The sequence below is a fragment of the Nerophis lumbriciformis genome, linkage group LG22, assembly GCF_033978685.3.
Source record: "Nerophis lumbriciformis linkage group LG22, RoL_Nlum_v2.1, whole genome shotgun sequence".
Taxonomy (NCBI): Eukaryota; Metazoa; Chordata; class Actinopteri; order Syngnathiformes; family Syngnathidae; genus Nerophis; species Nerophis lumbriciformis.
This window is the reverse complement of record NC_084569.2, coordinates 5,755,528-5,771,819: the sequence shown is the minus strand read 5'-3', so window position 1 is coordinate 5,771,819 and position 16,292 is coordinate 5,755,528. Positions and strand designations below refer to the sequence as shown.

General features: G+C 42.1%; 1 protein-coding gene across 1 annotated transcript in view; it reads right to left on the bottom strand.

The window, feature by feature from the left end:
* Positions 1-16,292, bottom strand: part of ern1 (endoplasmic reticulum to nucleus signaling 1) — a 90,453-nt gene that overhangs the window by 31,929 nt on the left and 42,232 nt on the right. The window contains exons 3-10 of the mRNA XM_061974367.1: positions 12,757-12,790; positions 12,565-12,637; positions 12,333-12,405; positions 8,060-8,182; positions 7,620-7,721; positions 7,285-7,546; positions 2,429-2,507; positions 52-211 (exon numbers count right to left, since the gene is read on the bottom strand). Coding sequence (XP_061830351.1) covers positions 52-211; positions 2,429-2,507; positions 7,285-7,546; positions 7,620-7,721; positions 8,060-8,182; positions 12,333-12,405; positions 12,565-12,637; positions 12,757-12,790 — 906 coding nt within the window. The remainder of the gene's footprint in view (positions 1-51; positions 212-2,428; positions 2,508-7,284; positions 7,547-7,619; positions 7,722-8,059; positions 8,183-12,332; positions 12,406-12,564; positions 12,638-12,756; positions 12,791-16,292) is intronic.

Genomic DNA, 16,292 nt, shown 5'->3' with positions numbered 1-16,292 from the left:
AGTGGGCAAAGACTTGTGTGGTGACAGTATGGTGTTCCATTATACGCTTACCTATGAGCAGCAGGTGGTTGCGCATGAAATTGATACGGTGTTTCTCACGAAGGGCAGCGTCGAAGTTGACACTGGTACTCGGGGTGATAACACACTTTTTGTTCTTGTCCGTCTCCTGGCTGTCTGGACCCTCCAGCATGGGGAAGGAGCTGCCTCGAGGCTGCACATGCAAACAAATATTTCAGGAATTCAGAAATATTTTCCTCAAGGAGGAATGTGTTCTTCTAGCGCAGTATACTCCAGGGTGGTCCCAAGACTGCACCATGATATTTTTTTACTATGATTGCCATAGCTAGATTCTAGGGGTGTAACGGTACACAAATATTTCGGTTCGGTACGTACCTCGGTTTAGAGGTCACGGTTCGGTTCATTATTATTAGCCTTTATTTAACCGGGTAAAATCCCATTGAGATCAAAGATCAGGGCAGCAGCATAGAAATGGAAAGTTGAGTTCGGAATATTCTGTCCAAGATTATTTATGTAAATAGTGAATAATAAGGGGCCCAACACAGAACCTTGAGGGACACCCTTTTTCACTTGCAGTACGTCCGAGGAGGAACCTTCTATCTGAACAGCCTGAGTTCTACTTGTGAGGTAATTTGCAAACCATCCAACTGCTTGCTGAGAAAAACCAATAGCTGAAAGACGTTTGATTAAAATGACATGATTAACAGTATCAAATGCCTTTGAAAAGTCAATAAAGAGGGACAGACAGCACTGCTTCTTGTCAAGAGCTTCAGTTACATCATGTATAAACTTCATAGCAGCAGTAACAGTACTGTGATTTCTGCGAAAACCTGACTGAAATGGTGACAGAATAAAATTGGTGTCCAAAAAGTCTTTTATCTGTTCACTGATAAGGGATTCAAGCACTTTTGCCAGAACAGAGTTTAGAGATTGGTTTACTAGGGTCACCTCCTTTTAATAGGGGGGATTACAAGGGCAGATTTCCAACCCAAAAGGGATTTCATTTGAAATTAGAGTAAGGTTAAAAATGTGAGTCAGTGGTTCAGCTATAATTTCAGCTGCCAACTTTAAAAAGAGCGGTTCCAACTTATCTGAGCCAGCTGGCTTTCTAGGTTTAAGTTGTTTTAGAGCCCTCGTGACCTGGTTCATTTTCGGTACAGTAAGAAAACAACAAAATATAAATTTTTTGGTTATTTATTTACCAAATTTGTAAACAATGGCTTTATCCTTTTAACATTGGGAACACTATAATAATTCTGCCCACGTTAATCAACATTAAACTGCCTCAAGTTGTTGCTCAGATTAAATAAAATGACAAAACTTTTCTTCTACATATAAAAAGTGCAACATTAAACAGTTTCAAGTCAACTCATCATGCTTAATTTATTACAGCCTTTAGGAAGCCTGTAGTTGATTTTTATTATGCAACTGTTGTATTTTTATCAACATGTGATAGCAGGGACCCTGCCATTCAAAACTAGGCTGCTCCATTACTAATGATTAGTGTAACTATAGCTGAAAAAATAGTACAATAGCAATAGGAGAGACTATTCATCCCTGAACACCATGGAGTTCATGTAGGCTGAATGATGCACTTACATTATTATATCAACTATCAGAGACAGAAACTCTTCATTTAACACTTCTATATTTTTTATATTTTTATATATTTACACATTGTTTTTCTAGCATGCACACATCGCACTGTATGGAATGGCCTCAATCTCGTTACCCTGCGTAATGACAATAAAGCTGATTCTGATTCTTCTGATGTCCTTTTTTGCTGCTTCAACGCAGCTCAATCAACACAGAAAAAGGTAAAGTGAAATAACAGACAGACAGGGCTTTGCTGTCCGTAACACACACACACACACACGCACCAAAATGAGCTAACTAAAAGCGAATTAGCCTTCACCTCAAGCCAGGACTACGAGCGAGCTAAGCTGCAGTTTATATTTCTAGAAGGTCAACAGGCTCATAGTGATGTTACTAGTAGGTGTTTATTATAATTTGGGGAGAGTCCGCTGCCTGATGATTACCTGCTAAACGCTAAGCACTGACTACATGCGCTCTGAATACGCACTGCTGATTGGCTGTTACCGCTCTGAATATGCACTGCTGATTGGCTGTTACTGCTCTGTATGTAACCAATCAGATGGTTGTGTGGATGGGACAATGCTTGGTGCTGTGTAGAGTTCTGACAGAGACAGGCAGAAGGAAGCGGAGCAGCTTGTTAAGACTTTAGCTTAGCTTAATATGTTCGTGTGAAAACTCGTTCGGTACACCTCCGAACCGAACCCCCCGTACCGAAACGGTTCAATACAAATACACATACCGTTACACCCCTACTAGATTCTAATAAGTTATGCTACTGTATTATGTTAATGTTTCTATGCCTTCTTTCACTCACCACTACAGTGACTCCATCGTGCACCAGGGAAGGAGACGCATACAAACTGGTGGAGTATTTACCCACATACAGAGTGTCCCTGAAAGAGAATAAATAAATACATTCACCAATGAATAAAACACATGTGTGATAAAACAAAGGGAAGTGAGCTAGAGACCTGATTGAAAACAAACAACTTTGAGTGCACTGTCAGTGATGTATGAGAAGTACTGTGTTTCATGTCAAAAATAAGCAAGCAGGTGTGACTAAACATAAAAAAATAATAAAGTAGAGACAGCAGAGTAACTTTCACCACATTTTACAATAGGCATAGGCTGATTAAATGATTAATTGACTTGGCTGCAACCAGGAGAGGTGCTTCTGATTAAATCCCAACTAGTGTGCAGTCTAAAGAAGGACAGTTGTGCGATGACCAAAGATTGCTATATCAGCATTATTCTGATCAGTACTGGCATGGAAAAAGGAGTTCAGAACATTCAGAGAAAAAAATTATAACAGATTGTTGTCTATGAATGTTTTCATTCATCCAGGTCATTCAATCGATCGCAACTGAACTGCTTGGTTAGTCTTAGAAGACGTTCCGCCGCTCATCCGAGTAGGCTTCTTCAGTTCGTGCTCATAGACCACCAGCCGCTGGACTAGATCTGACCAAAACCCCCAAAATGTATACTCCAAAAACCAGGAGGGTGTGCCAGGGCAAGGATGTTTTTGCCCTGTTGTAGTGAGAAAAACTAACGGTTTTAATGCAAACCAGCAATCCTAACTGTCAAAGCCAATGACAGTCGAAGTTTAATTTCCCCTCGTTAGCATTGAGGTATTGTGTGGCAGAACGATCGCTATGGGTCGACTACTTCCAGTCCAAAATAGTAGGAATCCCCCGCGTAAGCATTCCATTCAGTTGTAAACAAATGGCACAAATGGCATTCTGGTCAGAGAAGGTGACTCTTGTTATTTGTTGGAGGCTAAATTGTAGACTTTTTTAAGAATATTTAAAAGGACAGTGTTGAATGTGGGAGACTGGCCGACATGCATAAAACGGCAATGAAAATCGTAGGGAGGAAAGAATATGAGCCTATACAGAGCATCTATGAGCAGGCAGTTAGGAAAAAAGCACCCACTCTTTCCTGAATATGGAACCCTGCCATCAGGGAGAAGACTCCGGGTCCCACTATGCAAATCTAACCGCCTTAAATTATCATTTGTCCCAGCCTCCATTAAGCTGACCAACAATGTGCAATAGAATTTTAATACATAGGTTAGCACTTTTTTAGCACATAGCACTTTAGAACTAAGCACTTTAGCACACAGCACTTTATCCATGAGCTCTAGTGCAATGCACATTGGTATTTTATCTTTATCTCCATACTGTAGATTTTATGCCTACATCAAAGTGCCACCTATGTCTATCAAGCTCCATGTTCTGATGTTTAAATGTTAGTTGTATGGTTGTGGTTGTGTCTGTGCTTGTGTTTTTCTTCTGTTGTTTTTGGGTATGTTAAGAAAGCAATGATGCACTGTGCCCAAGACAAATTTCCCCGCGGGGACAATAAAGTTGAACCTTGAACCTTGAACCTTCACTTAGCACATTAACTCAGTGAACAAAAAATGTGAGGATGTCAAAGACAGTAAGTTGCCTTTTTTGGACTGTGATGTCCACGTTGGCGAAAACAGGGGCCTCCATGTCAGGGTTTACCGAAAACCCACACATTCCGATCAATACCAACTTTTTGACTCACACCACCCACTGGAATACAAACTGGGCGATATCCAAACCCTACAACACAGAGCTGATAATGTTTCTACCAGCCCACAGGCCAAAGAGAAAGAGCATAGGCATTTGAGGGAAGCCCTCAAAACCTTTGGTTACCCCAGCTGGTCGTTTGTGAAAAGTGCATCCAGTTCCAGAAATAACAAGAACAGAGTGGATGAGGAGGAAAAAGGTGACCCATGCAAAACTATTGTCATTCCATATGTATCAGGTCTATCTCAGAAATGCAGAATAATTTTTAACCAACACATCTCAGTACACTTCAAACCAGGCAACACCCTGAGACAGAGATTGGTGCATGCTAAAGACCGGACACCCCACACCCACAAAAACAATCCAGTGTAACGATGAATGCACTGATTCATATATTGGGGAAACAAAACAACTGCTAAGCCGATGTAAGGCAGAACATAGGCGGGCAAACTCTTCAGGCCAAGACTCCGCTGTCTAACTGCAACTCAGGGAGAAACGGCACTCCTTTGGGAACAAACATGTACAGATTCTGGACAGGAAGGACGTGAGGGAAGCCATTTATGTGAAGGTTGAAAAACGATCCCTGCGACACCACCTATCTCCCACATACAACACTGTCCTTTCAACCATTCTTTAAAGACTCTGCAATTTAGCCTTTAACAAATAACAGGAGTTAGAAACATTCTGGTCACAGAAGGTGACCAGAATGCCATCTGTGCCATTTGTTCACAACTGAATGGTAGATTGGATTCTGACTATTTTGGACTGGTAGTCGTCGATCCACAGCGATCGTTCTGCCACACAATACCTCAATGCTCACGAGGCGAAATTAAACTTCCACAGTCGTTGGCTTTGACAGTTAGAATTGCTCGTTTGCATTAAAACAGTTGTTTTTCAAACAACGACAGAGCAAAACCATCCTTGCCCAGGTAGACCCTCCTGTTTTTTTGGAGTATAAATATTTGGGGTTTTGGCACCAGCCGCTGGACTAGATCTGACCGATCAAAGTCTATGAGCACAAACTGATGAAGCATACTTGCCAACCCTCCCGGATTTTCCGGGAGACTCCCGAAATTCAGCGCCTCTCCCGAAAACCTCCCGGGACAAATTATCTCCCGAAAATCTCCCGAAATTCAGGCGGAGCTGGAGGCCACGCCCCCTCCAGCTCCATGCGGACCTGAGTCTGCTTTCCCACAATATAAAGAACGTCTACGGTAAAGCAGTCCGTCTGCCATAAACAGCAATGTTGTGACACTCTTAAACAGGACAATACTGCCATCTAGTGCATTTGATGAAAGCACTTTTGTGCGTGCCACACATCAATGCATCATCAGAGAGGGTGTTCAGCATGGTTAGAAACATAGTGACAGAGAATAGAACAAGGATGGACAATTCAACCCTTAACTCAACAATGAGTAGATGAGTGTTATGTGTGTGTATATATGTAAATAAATGAACACTGAAATTCAAGTATTTATTTTATTATATATATATATATATATATATATATATATATATATATATATATATATATATATATATATATATATATATATATATATATATATATATATATATAGCTAGAATTCACTGAAAGTCAATTATTTCTATATATATATATATATATATATATATATATATATATATATATATATATATATATATATATATATATATATATCCATCCATCCATCCATCCATTTTCTACCGCTTATTCCCTTCGGGGTCGCGGGGATATATATATATATATATATTAGAGATGCGCGAATAGGCAATTATTTCATCCGCAACCGCATCAGAAAGTCGTCAACCATCCGCCATCCACCCGATGTAACATTTGATCAGAACCGCACCCGCCCGCACCCGCCCGTTGTTATATATCTAATATAGACGATGCAAGGCATTAGTGAGGTTATAAAGCTTTTGCCTGTTAAAGAAAGGAGACTGATCCAATGCAGCACAGACATTCGCGTGCCACGCTGTCACGACCCAGACGCACACCAGTGCGCAATCATATGGGAGCCGCGCTGAGCGCACCTCCAAGTGCGTCTCGCTGCCGGCGACGGCCGGGTATGGGCCCGACGCTCCAGCGCCATCCATTTTCAGGGCTAGTTGATTCGGCAGGTGGGTTGTTACACACTCCTTAGCGGGTTCCGACTTCCATGGCCACCGTCCTGCTGTCTATATCGACCAGGGTGAGCCCCACCCCTTTCGTGAGCGCACTGCGCGCGGAGTGACCCCTGTTACGCGCCCCCGGCAACAGGGGTGGCGGGCAGGTAAGCTGCGCGGGCGGAGCGCGCGGAGTGACCCCTGTTACGAGTCCCCGGCCACGGGGGTGGCGGGCAGGTACGCTGCTTACCTGCTGCGCGTGACGAAGGCGGACGAGGCGGGGTGTCGGTGCGGTGGTGACCCTGGACGTGCGTCGGGCCCTTCTCGCGGATCGCCTCAGCTACGGCTCCCGGTGGGGCCCTCTCGGGGGAAGGGGCCTCGGTCCCGGACCCCGGCGAGGCGTCCCTTCTCCGCTCCGTAAAAGTGTCCATCTCTTTTTTTTTTTTCTTCTGTTGTGGCATATGCTGCAGGTGCCTGCTCGTTTTTCGTATGTGGGTAACAACATTTAACTATGTATATATATTTCCCAATTGGTTTAACTGCCACCCGCCTGAATCTATTTAAAATCTAATTTTTTTTTTTATTTCAACCACCCGACCCGACCCGCGGATAAAATCTAATTTTTTTTATTTCATCCGCCCAATCCGCGGATAATCCGCGGACTCCGCGGTTGTGCCCGCAAACCGCGCATCTCTAATATATATATATATATATATGAAATACTTGACTTGGTGAATTCTAGCTGTAAATATACTCCTCCCCTCTTAACCACGCCCCCAACCACGCCCCCGCCCCAACCACGCCCCCCGCAACCATCCCCCACCCCCCACCCCCTGAAATTGGAGGTCTCAAGGTTGGCAAGTATGTGATGAAGCCTACTCGGAAGAGCGGCGGAACGTATTCTAAGACAAACCAAACAGTCCAGTTGCAATCGATTGAATGCCCGGAGATAACAGATTGTTGATTTGCAACATCCTTTCCAAAATGAGTGACAGAATGCGCTTACATTAACTTGTTCTCTGGCTTCTTCTCCTTTGGAAAGGGGTACTTCCACTGGGTGATGCGGCCAACCTCCCCAGACATGAAGGTGAGGTAGCGCAAGGTTTCCACGGCAACGTTAGTGTGGGGAACCTTGCGGAGGCCTTCGCGCTGCCAGATGTACATGGCCACCACCGGCGAGTTGTAATTCTGGACCCACTGGACGTCACCAGACTCGCTGTCCACCGTCACTACTAGGCCGTCGCCGTTGGACACAAAATGGGCCACTTCTGCAAGGGGCACCAAGGGAGACGTCATGGCTCAGGAAGGCCACAACAGAGCAAAAACGTCCAGGTGACTTACTGTATTTGGTGTCGTCATCGGGAAGCGTGGCGGCGTAGTCGGAGTAGGTGGCATTCCAGCGCAACTCTCGGCTTTTGGTGTCGTACATTGTGATGGTATATTCTGGAGTCGTGAGAACAATCCGCAAGGAGAGGATTACATAAGCTACAGTTCTGTTTTCCTTTTGTAACATTCACAAAAGCTAGTCATTGGATACGGGAGAGTGACCTGTATTTATATCAGGGTGTGAACACGGTGTCGTGAAACTGAATTGTGCATATGCAGTGTTTGGAATGAACATGACACCTCATCACCAGACACCACCATGCCGAAGGGCGGAATGTCAATCGTAGTGCATTTGACCACACACACTAAGGTCCAATGCAAATAGACCAATGTAGTAATGACAAAATAGCATAGCAAAAAGGGTCAGCTTGTCCAGCTCGTTGTGTTTTGTTTACCTGTGCGGCCCAGATATAGCAGAGACGAAGAGGGACACAGCATGTCAGCGAAGGACGAGGTCAACGTCTGCTGCTTCTCGCCAGTCAACAGGTCTACCACGTGCCAGAGATCCTGCTTTTTACCTGAAAACATGCACAAACAAAAACATGTACTGCCAGTAACCTCGCTTTTCATACGCCTTCTTTTTTGTATTGTATTTGTTTTTTTGACGAAAAGTAGGTCTAGGTTTTTATCTACTCCAGTCCATTCTGCTGAAAGTGGTGACTCAGCCTTCTTTTAGAGTTGGGACACTATAGACCAGGGGTGCTCACTACGTCGATCGCGAGCTACCGGTCGATCTCGGAGGGTGTGTCAGTCGATCACCAGCCAGGCATTAAAAAAATAGTCCTAAAAATGAGCGATCATAAATCTTCACTATGACGTCACTTTCGTCACTTGATTGACATTCACGGCACCCGAGGGTCTTCTGAGATGACGCTGGCTGCTGCCAGCTCATTAAAATTACCGACAGGAAGGCGAGAAACACTTTATTTCAACAGACTCTGGCGCCGTACCTGTCGTCAAAACTCCAAAGACTGACTGCACAGTTGCGCTAACAAAACAAGAGTCTCAGAAAGCTGGCGTGCACAAGCTAGCAAGCTACGGAGTTTGCCGACAATGTATTTCTTGTAAAGTGCATATAAAGGAGTACGGAAGCTGGACAAATAAGATGCCAAAAACCAACCACTTTCATGTGGTATTGGACAGAAAAGAGGACTTTTTTTCTCCTCCATTCAAAAATGCGGACGTTTTTAGCACCACTGTCTGATTCCAATCAATGCAAGTCATCAGAATCAGGTAATACACCAACTTATATTTTTGTCTTCATGAAAGAAAGGAATCTATATGTGTTAAACATGCCTGTATTATCTTTAAACGCCTTAACTTGTTAACAATATTAACTATATGTGTTAAACATGCTTGCATTATCTTTAAACACCTTTAACTTATTAACAATATTAACTACGGTATATGTGTTAAACATGCTTGTATTATCATTAAACACCTTTAACTTGTTAACAATATTAACTATATGTGTTAAACATACGGAACAAACGACTGACCATTTCGTCGGCTTTCCCCACAGCCTCGTATTTTGAACACGTTTCGTCCAATTTCTTGCCACTTTCGCATCTTTGGGCCACTGGTGCAACTTGAATCCGTCCCTGTTCGTGTTGTTACACCCTCCGACAACACACCGACGAAAGTGAGAAAATGGCGGATTGCTTCCCAATGTGACGTCACAACGTGACGTCATCGCTCCGAGAGCGAATAATAGAAAGGCGATTAATTCACCAAAATTCACCCATTTAGTGTTCGGAAATCGGTTAAAAAAATATATGGTCTTTTTTCTGCAACATCAAGGTATATATTGACGCTTACATTGGTCTGGTGATAATGTTCCCCTTTAAGGACAAAATTGTTATTCGATTACAATAAGAAACTGATGTTTAATGTACCGTAAGATTTTTTGTTAAAATAAAGCCAATAATGCCATTTTTGTGGTTCCCTTTATTTAGAAAAGTATCGAAATACATTTTGGTACCGGTACCAAAATATTGGTATCGAGACAACCCTAATCCTGACGAGTCATGATACCAATTTCCTTGACCCAGCCACACACAAAGAACTTGTAGACCTCCATGCTTTTCCAAGTTCTGTTTTGTCATGTAGAATGAAGTCTGGAGCACAAGATAGTTCGACATGTTTGGGAATTCCACCGACGGATAATCCTTGATATCACTCGACAAATATTTTTTTGATAATGTATAGTGATAGATTCCATTGCATAGCTTGATTTTTTTTTTTGCTTGTATCTGCTTTTTTGCGGGAAGATTTAGGCCCCTTGCGTACTCAAGAGAGTTTGCACAGCAGCTACCTTGGCTTGGTTGATAACCACCGTTTTTCACTTCCGGGAAAAAGTCACGTGATAGAATACAAGCAATTGCATGACAAATTAAACCTACACATCTGACATACACTGTGATCTTTATCTATCATTCATCTATCATTAATTCAATCAATCAATCAATCAATCAATGTTTATTTATATAGCCCTAAATCACAAGTGTCTCAAAGGGCTGCACAAGCCACAACGACATCCTCGGTACAAAGCCCACATAAGGGCAAGGAAAAACTCACCCCAGTGGGACGTCGATGTGAATGACTATGAGAAACCTTGGAGAGGACCGCATATGTGGGTAACCCCCCCCCCCCTCTAGTCTCTCTTGATGGAAAACCTCAAGCTTGGTCGCGCGCCATTTGCGTTCCAACTTTCTACATGATAATTTATGAGCTCTGGTTTCTTCTGTAAACCATGGGGTGCGCCTTTTAGGGGCCCTTTTTTGTTTTAGCGGTGCTATACTATCAATGGTTTTGCGCAGAGCATTGTCAAAGTTGTTAGTTAGTTGTTATCAATAGAGCCGACATAATTTGGGAATGGTGCCATTACCGAAGGCAGTAGGTCAGCAAGAGTCATCGTTGTGGCAGCATTAATGTTACGGCTGCTATAGCAGTTATTATTATTATTACCGTATTTTCCGCACTATTAGCCGCACCTAAAAACCACAAATTTACTCAAAAGCTGACAGTGCGGCTTATAACCCGGTGCGCTTTATATATGGATTAATATTAAGATTCATTTTCATAAAGTTTCGGTCTCGCAACTACGGTAAACAGCCGCCATCTTTTTTCCCCGTAGAAGAGGAAGTGCTTCTTCTTCTACGCAAGCAACCGCCAAGGTAAGCACCCGCCCCCATAGAACAGGAAGCGCTTCTTCTTCTACTGTAAGCAACCACCCTCCCGCGTAGAAGAAGAAGCGCGCAGATATTACGTTTCATTTCCTTTGTGTGTTTACATCTGTAAAGACCACAAAATGGCTCCTACTAAGCGACAGGTTTCCAAGACGCAATCTCTCCATCCGCACACGGACTACTATTTCACAGCAACTGCCTAAAGACTTTCAAGAAAAGCTGGCTACTTTCCGTGCATATTGTAAAAACAAGATAGCTGAAAAAAAGATCCGGCCAGAGAACATTATCAACATGGACGAGGTTCCACTGACTTTTGATATTCCTGTGAACCGCACTGTGGATACAACGGGAGCACGTACGGTGAATATTCGCACCACAGGGAATGAGAAGTCATCCTTCACTGTGGTTCTAGCTTGCCATGGTAATGGCCAGAAACTTCCACCCATGGTGATATTCAAAAGGAAGACCTTGCCAAAAGAGACCTTTCCAGCCGGCGTCATCATAAAAGCTAACTCGAAGGGATGGATGGATGAAGAAAAGATGAGCGAGTGGTTAAGGTAAGTTTACGCGAAGAGGCCGGGTGGCTTTTTTCACGCAGCTCCGTCCATGTTGATATACGACTCCATGCGCGCCCACATCACGCTGGTTTTTAATATATTATTAAAGTTTGACTGACCTATCTGACTGTTTTTTTGACATTCCTTTAGCGCAGTTAGATGCGGCTTATAACACGGGGCGGCTTATAGGTGGACAAAGTTTTGAAATATGCCGTTCATTGAAGGCGCGGCTTATAACCCAGGGCGCCTTATGGTGCGGAAAATACGGTAGCTTGTTGACAATGAGTCAGAACTTCGAATTTTATAAGGTAATGATCGGACATTACTTTAGTATACGGGAGTACCATAACTTTGGAGGTGGTGACACCCCTGACCAGCACTAGATCTATCGTATTACCGTTGCGATGCGTAGGTTCATTTATTATTTGTGTAAGACCACAGCTATCAATTATAGTCTGGAGCGCCACGCACTGAGGGTCCGATGGGGTATTCATATGGATATTAAAGTCCCCCATTATGATTATATTGTCTGCGTGCGTCACTAGATCAGCAACGAACTCTGAGAATTCATTGATAAAGTCCGAGTAGGGCCCTGGGGGGCGGTAGATAACAGCCAGCGGTGCGACAGACCTCATAGTAAGCACCTCAAACGATTTGTATTTATTATTTAGGTTAGGGGTAAGGTTAAAGTTTTCATTGTATATTAGTGCGACACCCCCCACCCCTTTTAAGGGGACGGGCAATATGTGCATTCGTATAGTTAGGAGGAGATGCCTCATTGTATTTAGTCAGCCAGCAACTGCAGGGTGGAACGCAAAAATTAAAGGAGTGCTTGTAGCCTGAAGCTCACACGACAAAGGAGCCCTGTTAATGGCCTCTAAAATGGAAAAAATGCTTAACTACCTGATGGTAATTGGCCTTACCCATGTAAAGGATTCCATCAGAGCTGCGGCAGGGAGACGCTTGGACCAACTCGGGAATAGTGAATGGTAATTTCTGTTTGAGAACAATGAATTAACATGAGATAACCACAATGTCCTGCTTATTTTAAGATAATGTATGCAAGGAACATAATGGCGCTGCATAATGAAGGTGCAGTAGCCAGTCAAAATTTGATGAAAGATTGACGTTTGTGCTTAAGCTATTTCTTCTTACTGTGAGGCCTTTGTTGTTCTTTCCACCCAGGGAATACAGACTGCCATCATTGGGGTCAGGTAGAAAAGCTGGCCTGAAAAAACAAAACAACACACAGATCAATCACGCGTAAGACAACTACCAATTAGTTCAAGGTTCATATAAGGAATGTTGCCTTCATGGGAATTACAATCCGCACATAAAATGACTTACTCTGCAACATGCGTGGGGACCTGAAGAACTGGATCTGTAGTAAAAGAGGCCAATTGTTATTGAAGGTTAACAAAAGCACAAGGTGAAACAGTGCATTGTGACCAGTAGTTGTAGAGCAAGTACCTGTGCAACAGGTATAAAAAGGAAGCTAATCACATCATATTTGATCAAACATTCTTAAACTAAATCAATGAGAGCATTGTGAGCACTGCTGCCCGACAAACATCACACTTTCCTACAGTGTGAACATACAGGGTGTGGACCAGATGGTGCTGATCTCATTTGAAGTGTCTGAAAGAGTCAACAATTGTAGTCTGTGTCAGGGGGTTGGTAGGGTGGGATAGGATTACCTGAGGGTGGTCAATAACTAAGTTTAAACAAGCATCACTAGTGTGTGTAATTGCAAAGTGTGGTTAAAGAAAAACAATCATTTTTCATCTTTTAAGTCAAGATTGCACAGAGGGAGTGGATTTTGTCACAATCTGTTTGCTTCTTGTTTGGATCACAACATCCGTCCATTTAATAGATTACCAAAGCAACGCTTACTCTAACCATTTAATAAATTCAATAGATCGGGTTTCCCCAACATGTAATTGATCGTTACGCGCCACCACAACAAAAAAACAAAACACCTTTCTTTCTTTAGTTTATTTGGAACATGAACACACTTACAGCATAATACATCACACAATTTCACATCATTTCATTTTACATCATGCCCGAAAAGGAGTAGGAAAAAGCAAAGCTTATTTAATCCTACCCCTTTCCCACTTCAAAGCGTTTACAAATATATAGAATAATTTACTGACCTTTTTATATAATAAAATAACATCTATGAATTAGTTTACAACAGTTTTGTAATATGTAATTAATTAATTCAGTCATTATTAACATACTGAGATGAAGAATATCTTATTTTCAATAAGGTTGGAAGTATTTCTCATAATTCTTCTTCTTTGTACTCTGTAAGCACTATTATTTTGAACAACCTCAATTTTTAACTTCTTTACTTAATCCATTCCATCATTTAATTCCACATACTGATATGCTAAAAGTTCTAAGTGTTGTACGTGCATATACCGTATTTTCCGCACTATAAGGCGCACCTAAAAACCACAATTTTTCTCAAAAGCTGACAGTGCGCCTTATAACCCGGTGCGCTTTATTACGATTCATTTTCATAAAGTTTCGATCTCGCAACTTCGGTAAACAGCCGCCATCTTTTTTCCCGGTAGAACAGGAAGCGCTTCTTCTTCTACGCAAGCAACCGCCAAGGAAAGCACCCGCCCCCATAGAACAGGAAGCGCTTCTTCTTCTACCCGCCCCCGGAAGAAGAAGAAAAAACGCGCGGATATCACCGTACGTTTCATTTCCTGTTTACATCTGTAAAGACCACAAAATGGCTCCTACAAAGCGACAAGGATCCGGTTCATAAAAAGACGCAATCTCTCCATCCGCACACGGATTACTACTGTATTTCACAGCAACTGATATTCCTGTGAACTGCACTGTGGAACGGGAGCACGTACGGTGAATATTCGCACCACAGGGAATGAGAAGTCATCCTTCACTGTGGTTCTAGCTTGCCATGCTAACTTCCACCCATGGTGATATTCAAAAGGAAGACCTTGCCAAAAGAGACCTTTCCAGCCGGCGTCATCATAAAAGCTAACTCGAAGGGATGGATGGATGAAGAAAAGATGAGCGAGTGGTTAAGGGAAGTTTACGCGAAGAGGCCGGGTGGCTTTTTTCACACAGCTCCGAAGGCGAACACACCTTCACTAAGACGAGCAGACAGACGGAGCCGGCCATTTTTGGATCCCACGCTTGCGCAACTTTTCAATTCGGACACCGAAGACGAAGAATTCGAAGGATTTACGAATGAAGAATAACTTCAGAAGGTGAGCGCTATGTTTATTTTGTGTGTTGTGACATTAACGTTAAAGCAACATTATGTTGCTTTTGCTCTACACCATTTTGAATTTTACTATGTTTGTGATTGCACATTTGCGTACATTTTGGGACAGAGTTGTTAGAACGCTGGTTTTCAATATATTATTAAAGTTTGACTGAACTATCTGACTGTTTTTTTGACATTTACTTTAGCGCAGCGTTTTTTTGACATTCACTTTAGCGCAGCGTAGGCGCGGCTTATAGTCCGGGGCGGCTTATTGGTGGACAAAATTATGAAATATGTAATTCATAGAAGGTGCGGCTAATAATCCGGTGCGCCTTATAGTGCGGAAAATACGGTAAATGTTTTAAATAATTTTTTCCTCTAAGGTTATATTTCTCCTCTTTAGTTGAGAAGAATTGTTGTACATTCTTTGGTAGCAGGTTATAGTTTGCTTTGTACATCATTTTAGCTGTTTGCAATTTTACCAAATCACCGAACTTTCATATTTTTGACTTAATAAATAAAGTGTTTGTATGTTCTCTATATCCAACATTATGTATTATTCTAACTGATCTTTTTTGTAACACGGTTAGCGAATGTAGCGCACATTTGTAGTTATTTCCCCATATTTCTGCACAATAACTCAGATATGTAACACTAGTAAGCAGTAGAGAATATGAAGTGATTTTTGGCCCAGGACGTATTTTGCTTTATTCATTATTGAAATGTTTTTTGCCACCTTATGTTGTATGTTTTGTATATGAGATTTCCAGTTCATTTGATCATCTATTAATACTCCCAAAAATCTAGTTTCTTTTACCCTTTCAATGTCTATTTGTATTTGTGTATGATGCTCTTTTCTACTATTACCAAATAGCATTATTTTAGTTTTTACTGAGATTCAAAGATAGTCTGTTTTTGTCAAACCATCTTTTTAGTTTGTTCATTTCTTCTGTTATTATTTGTATTATCTTCTGTGTGCTCTCTCCTGAACAGAAAGCAGTTGTGTCGTCCGCAAATAAAACCAACTTTAAGTCCTTTGTAACCTTACAAATGTCGTTTATATAAAGATTGAACAATCTTGGTCCCAGTATTGATCCCTGGGGTACACCACAGGATATATCTAGCCGTGTTTCCTCAAAAATGAGTTGTTTTTTTACGTGACATCAAATTAAAAAAAAAAAATAGGCTCCAGCACCCCCCCGCGACCCCGTAAGGGACAAGCGGTAGAAAATGGATGGATGGATGAATGGATGTATATAGCCTAGGGCTGGGCAGTATACCGATATATTTTAAAAAGCGGTAAATATTTGAGTCAATACAGATATTTGATCTGCTTTTGTATGGTCGTTGAACTGGTGACGCACATGGCTTTCCTTTGGGCTCAAGCCTGCCCTTTGCGTGTTTACGTAGGCTTCTCTGACACATGATGATGCAACACATTCAACTTTTCAAAAGAATATGGCGGCTCGCCAGCCCCGGTGCAAACTTCTCGATTCCCGAGTGATGCAATGCTTTTGTTACTGGTGAGTGACTTCAGCGTTATTTACATATACACCGTTAATGAACAAAATTTACAAAAACTGCTTTGACATAGTAACGGCTAACTAATTACTTTATAAAAATGAACAACATGTAA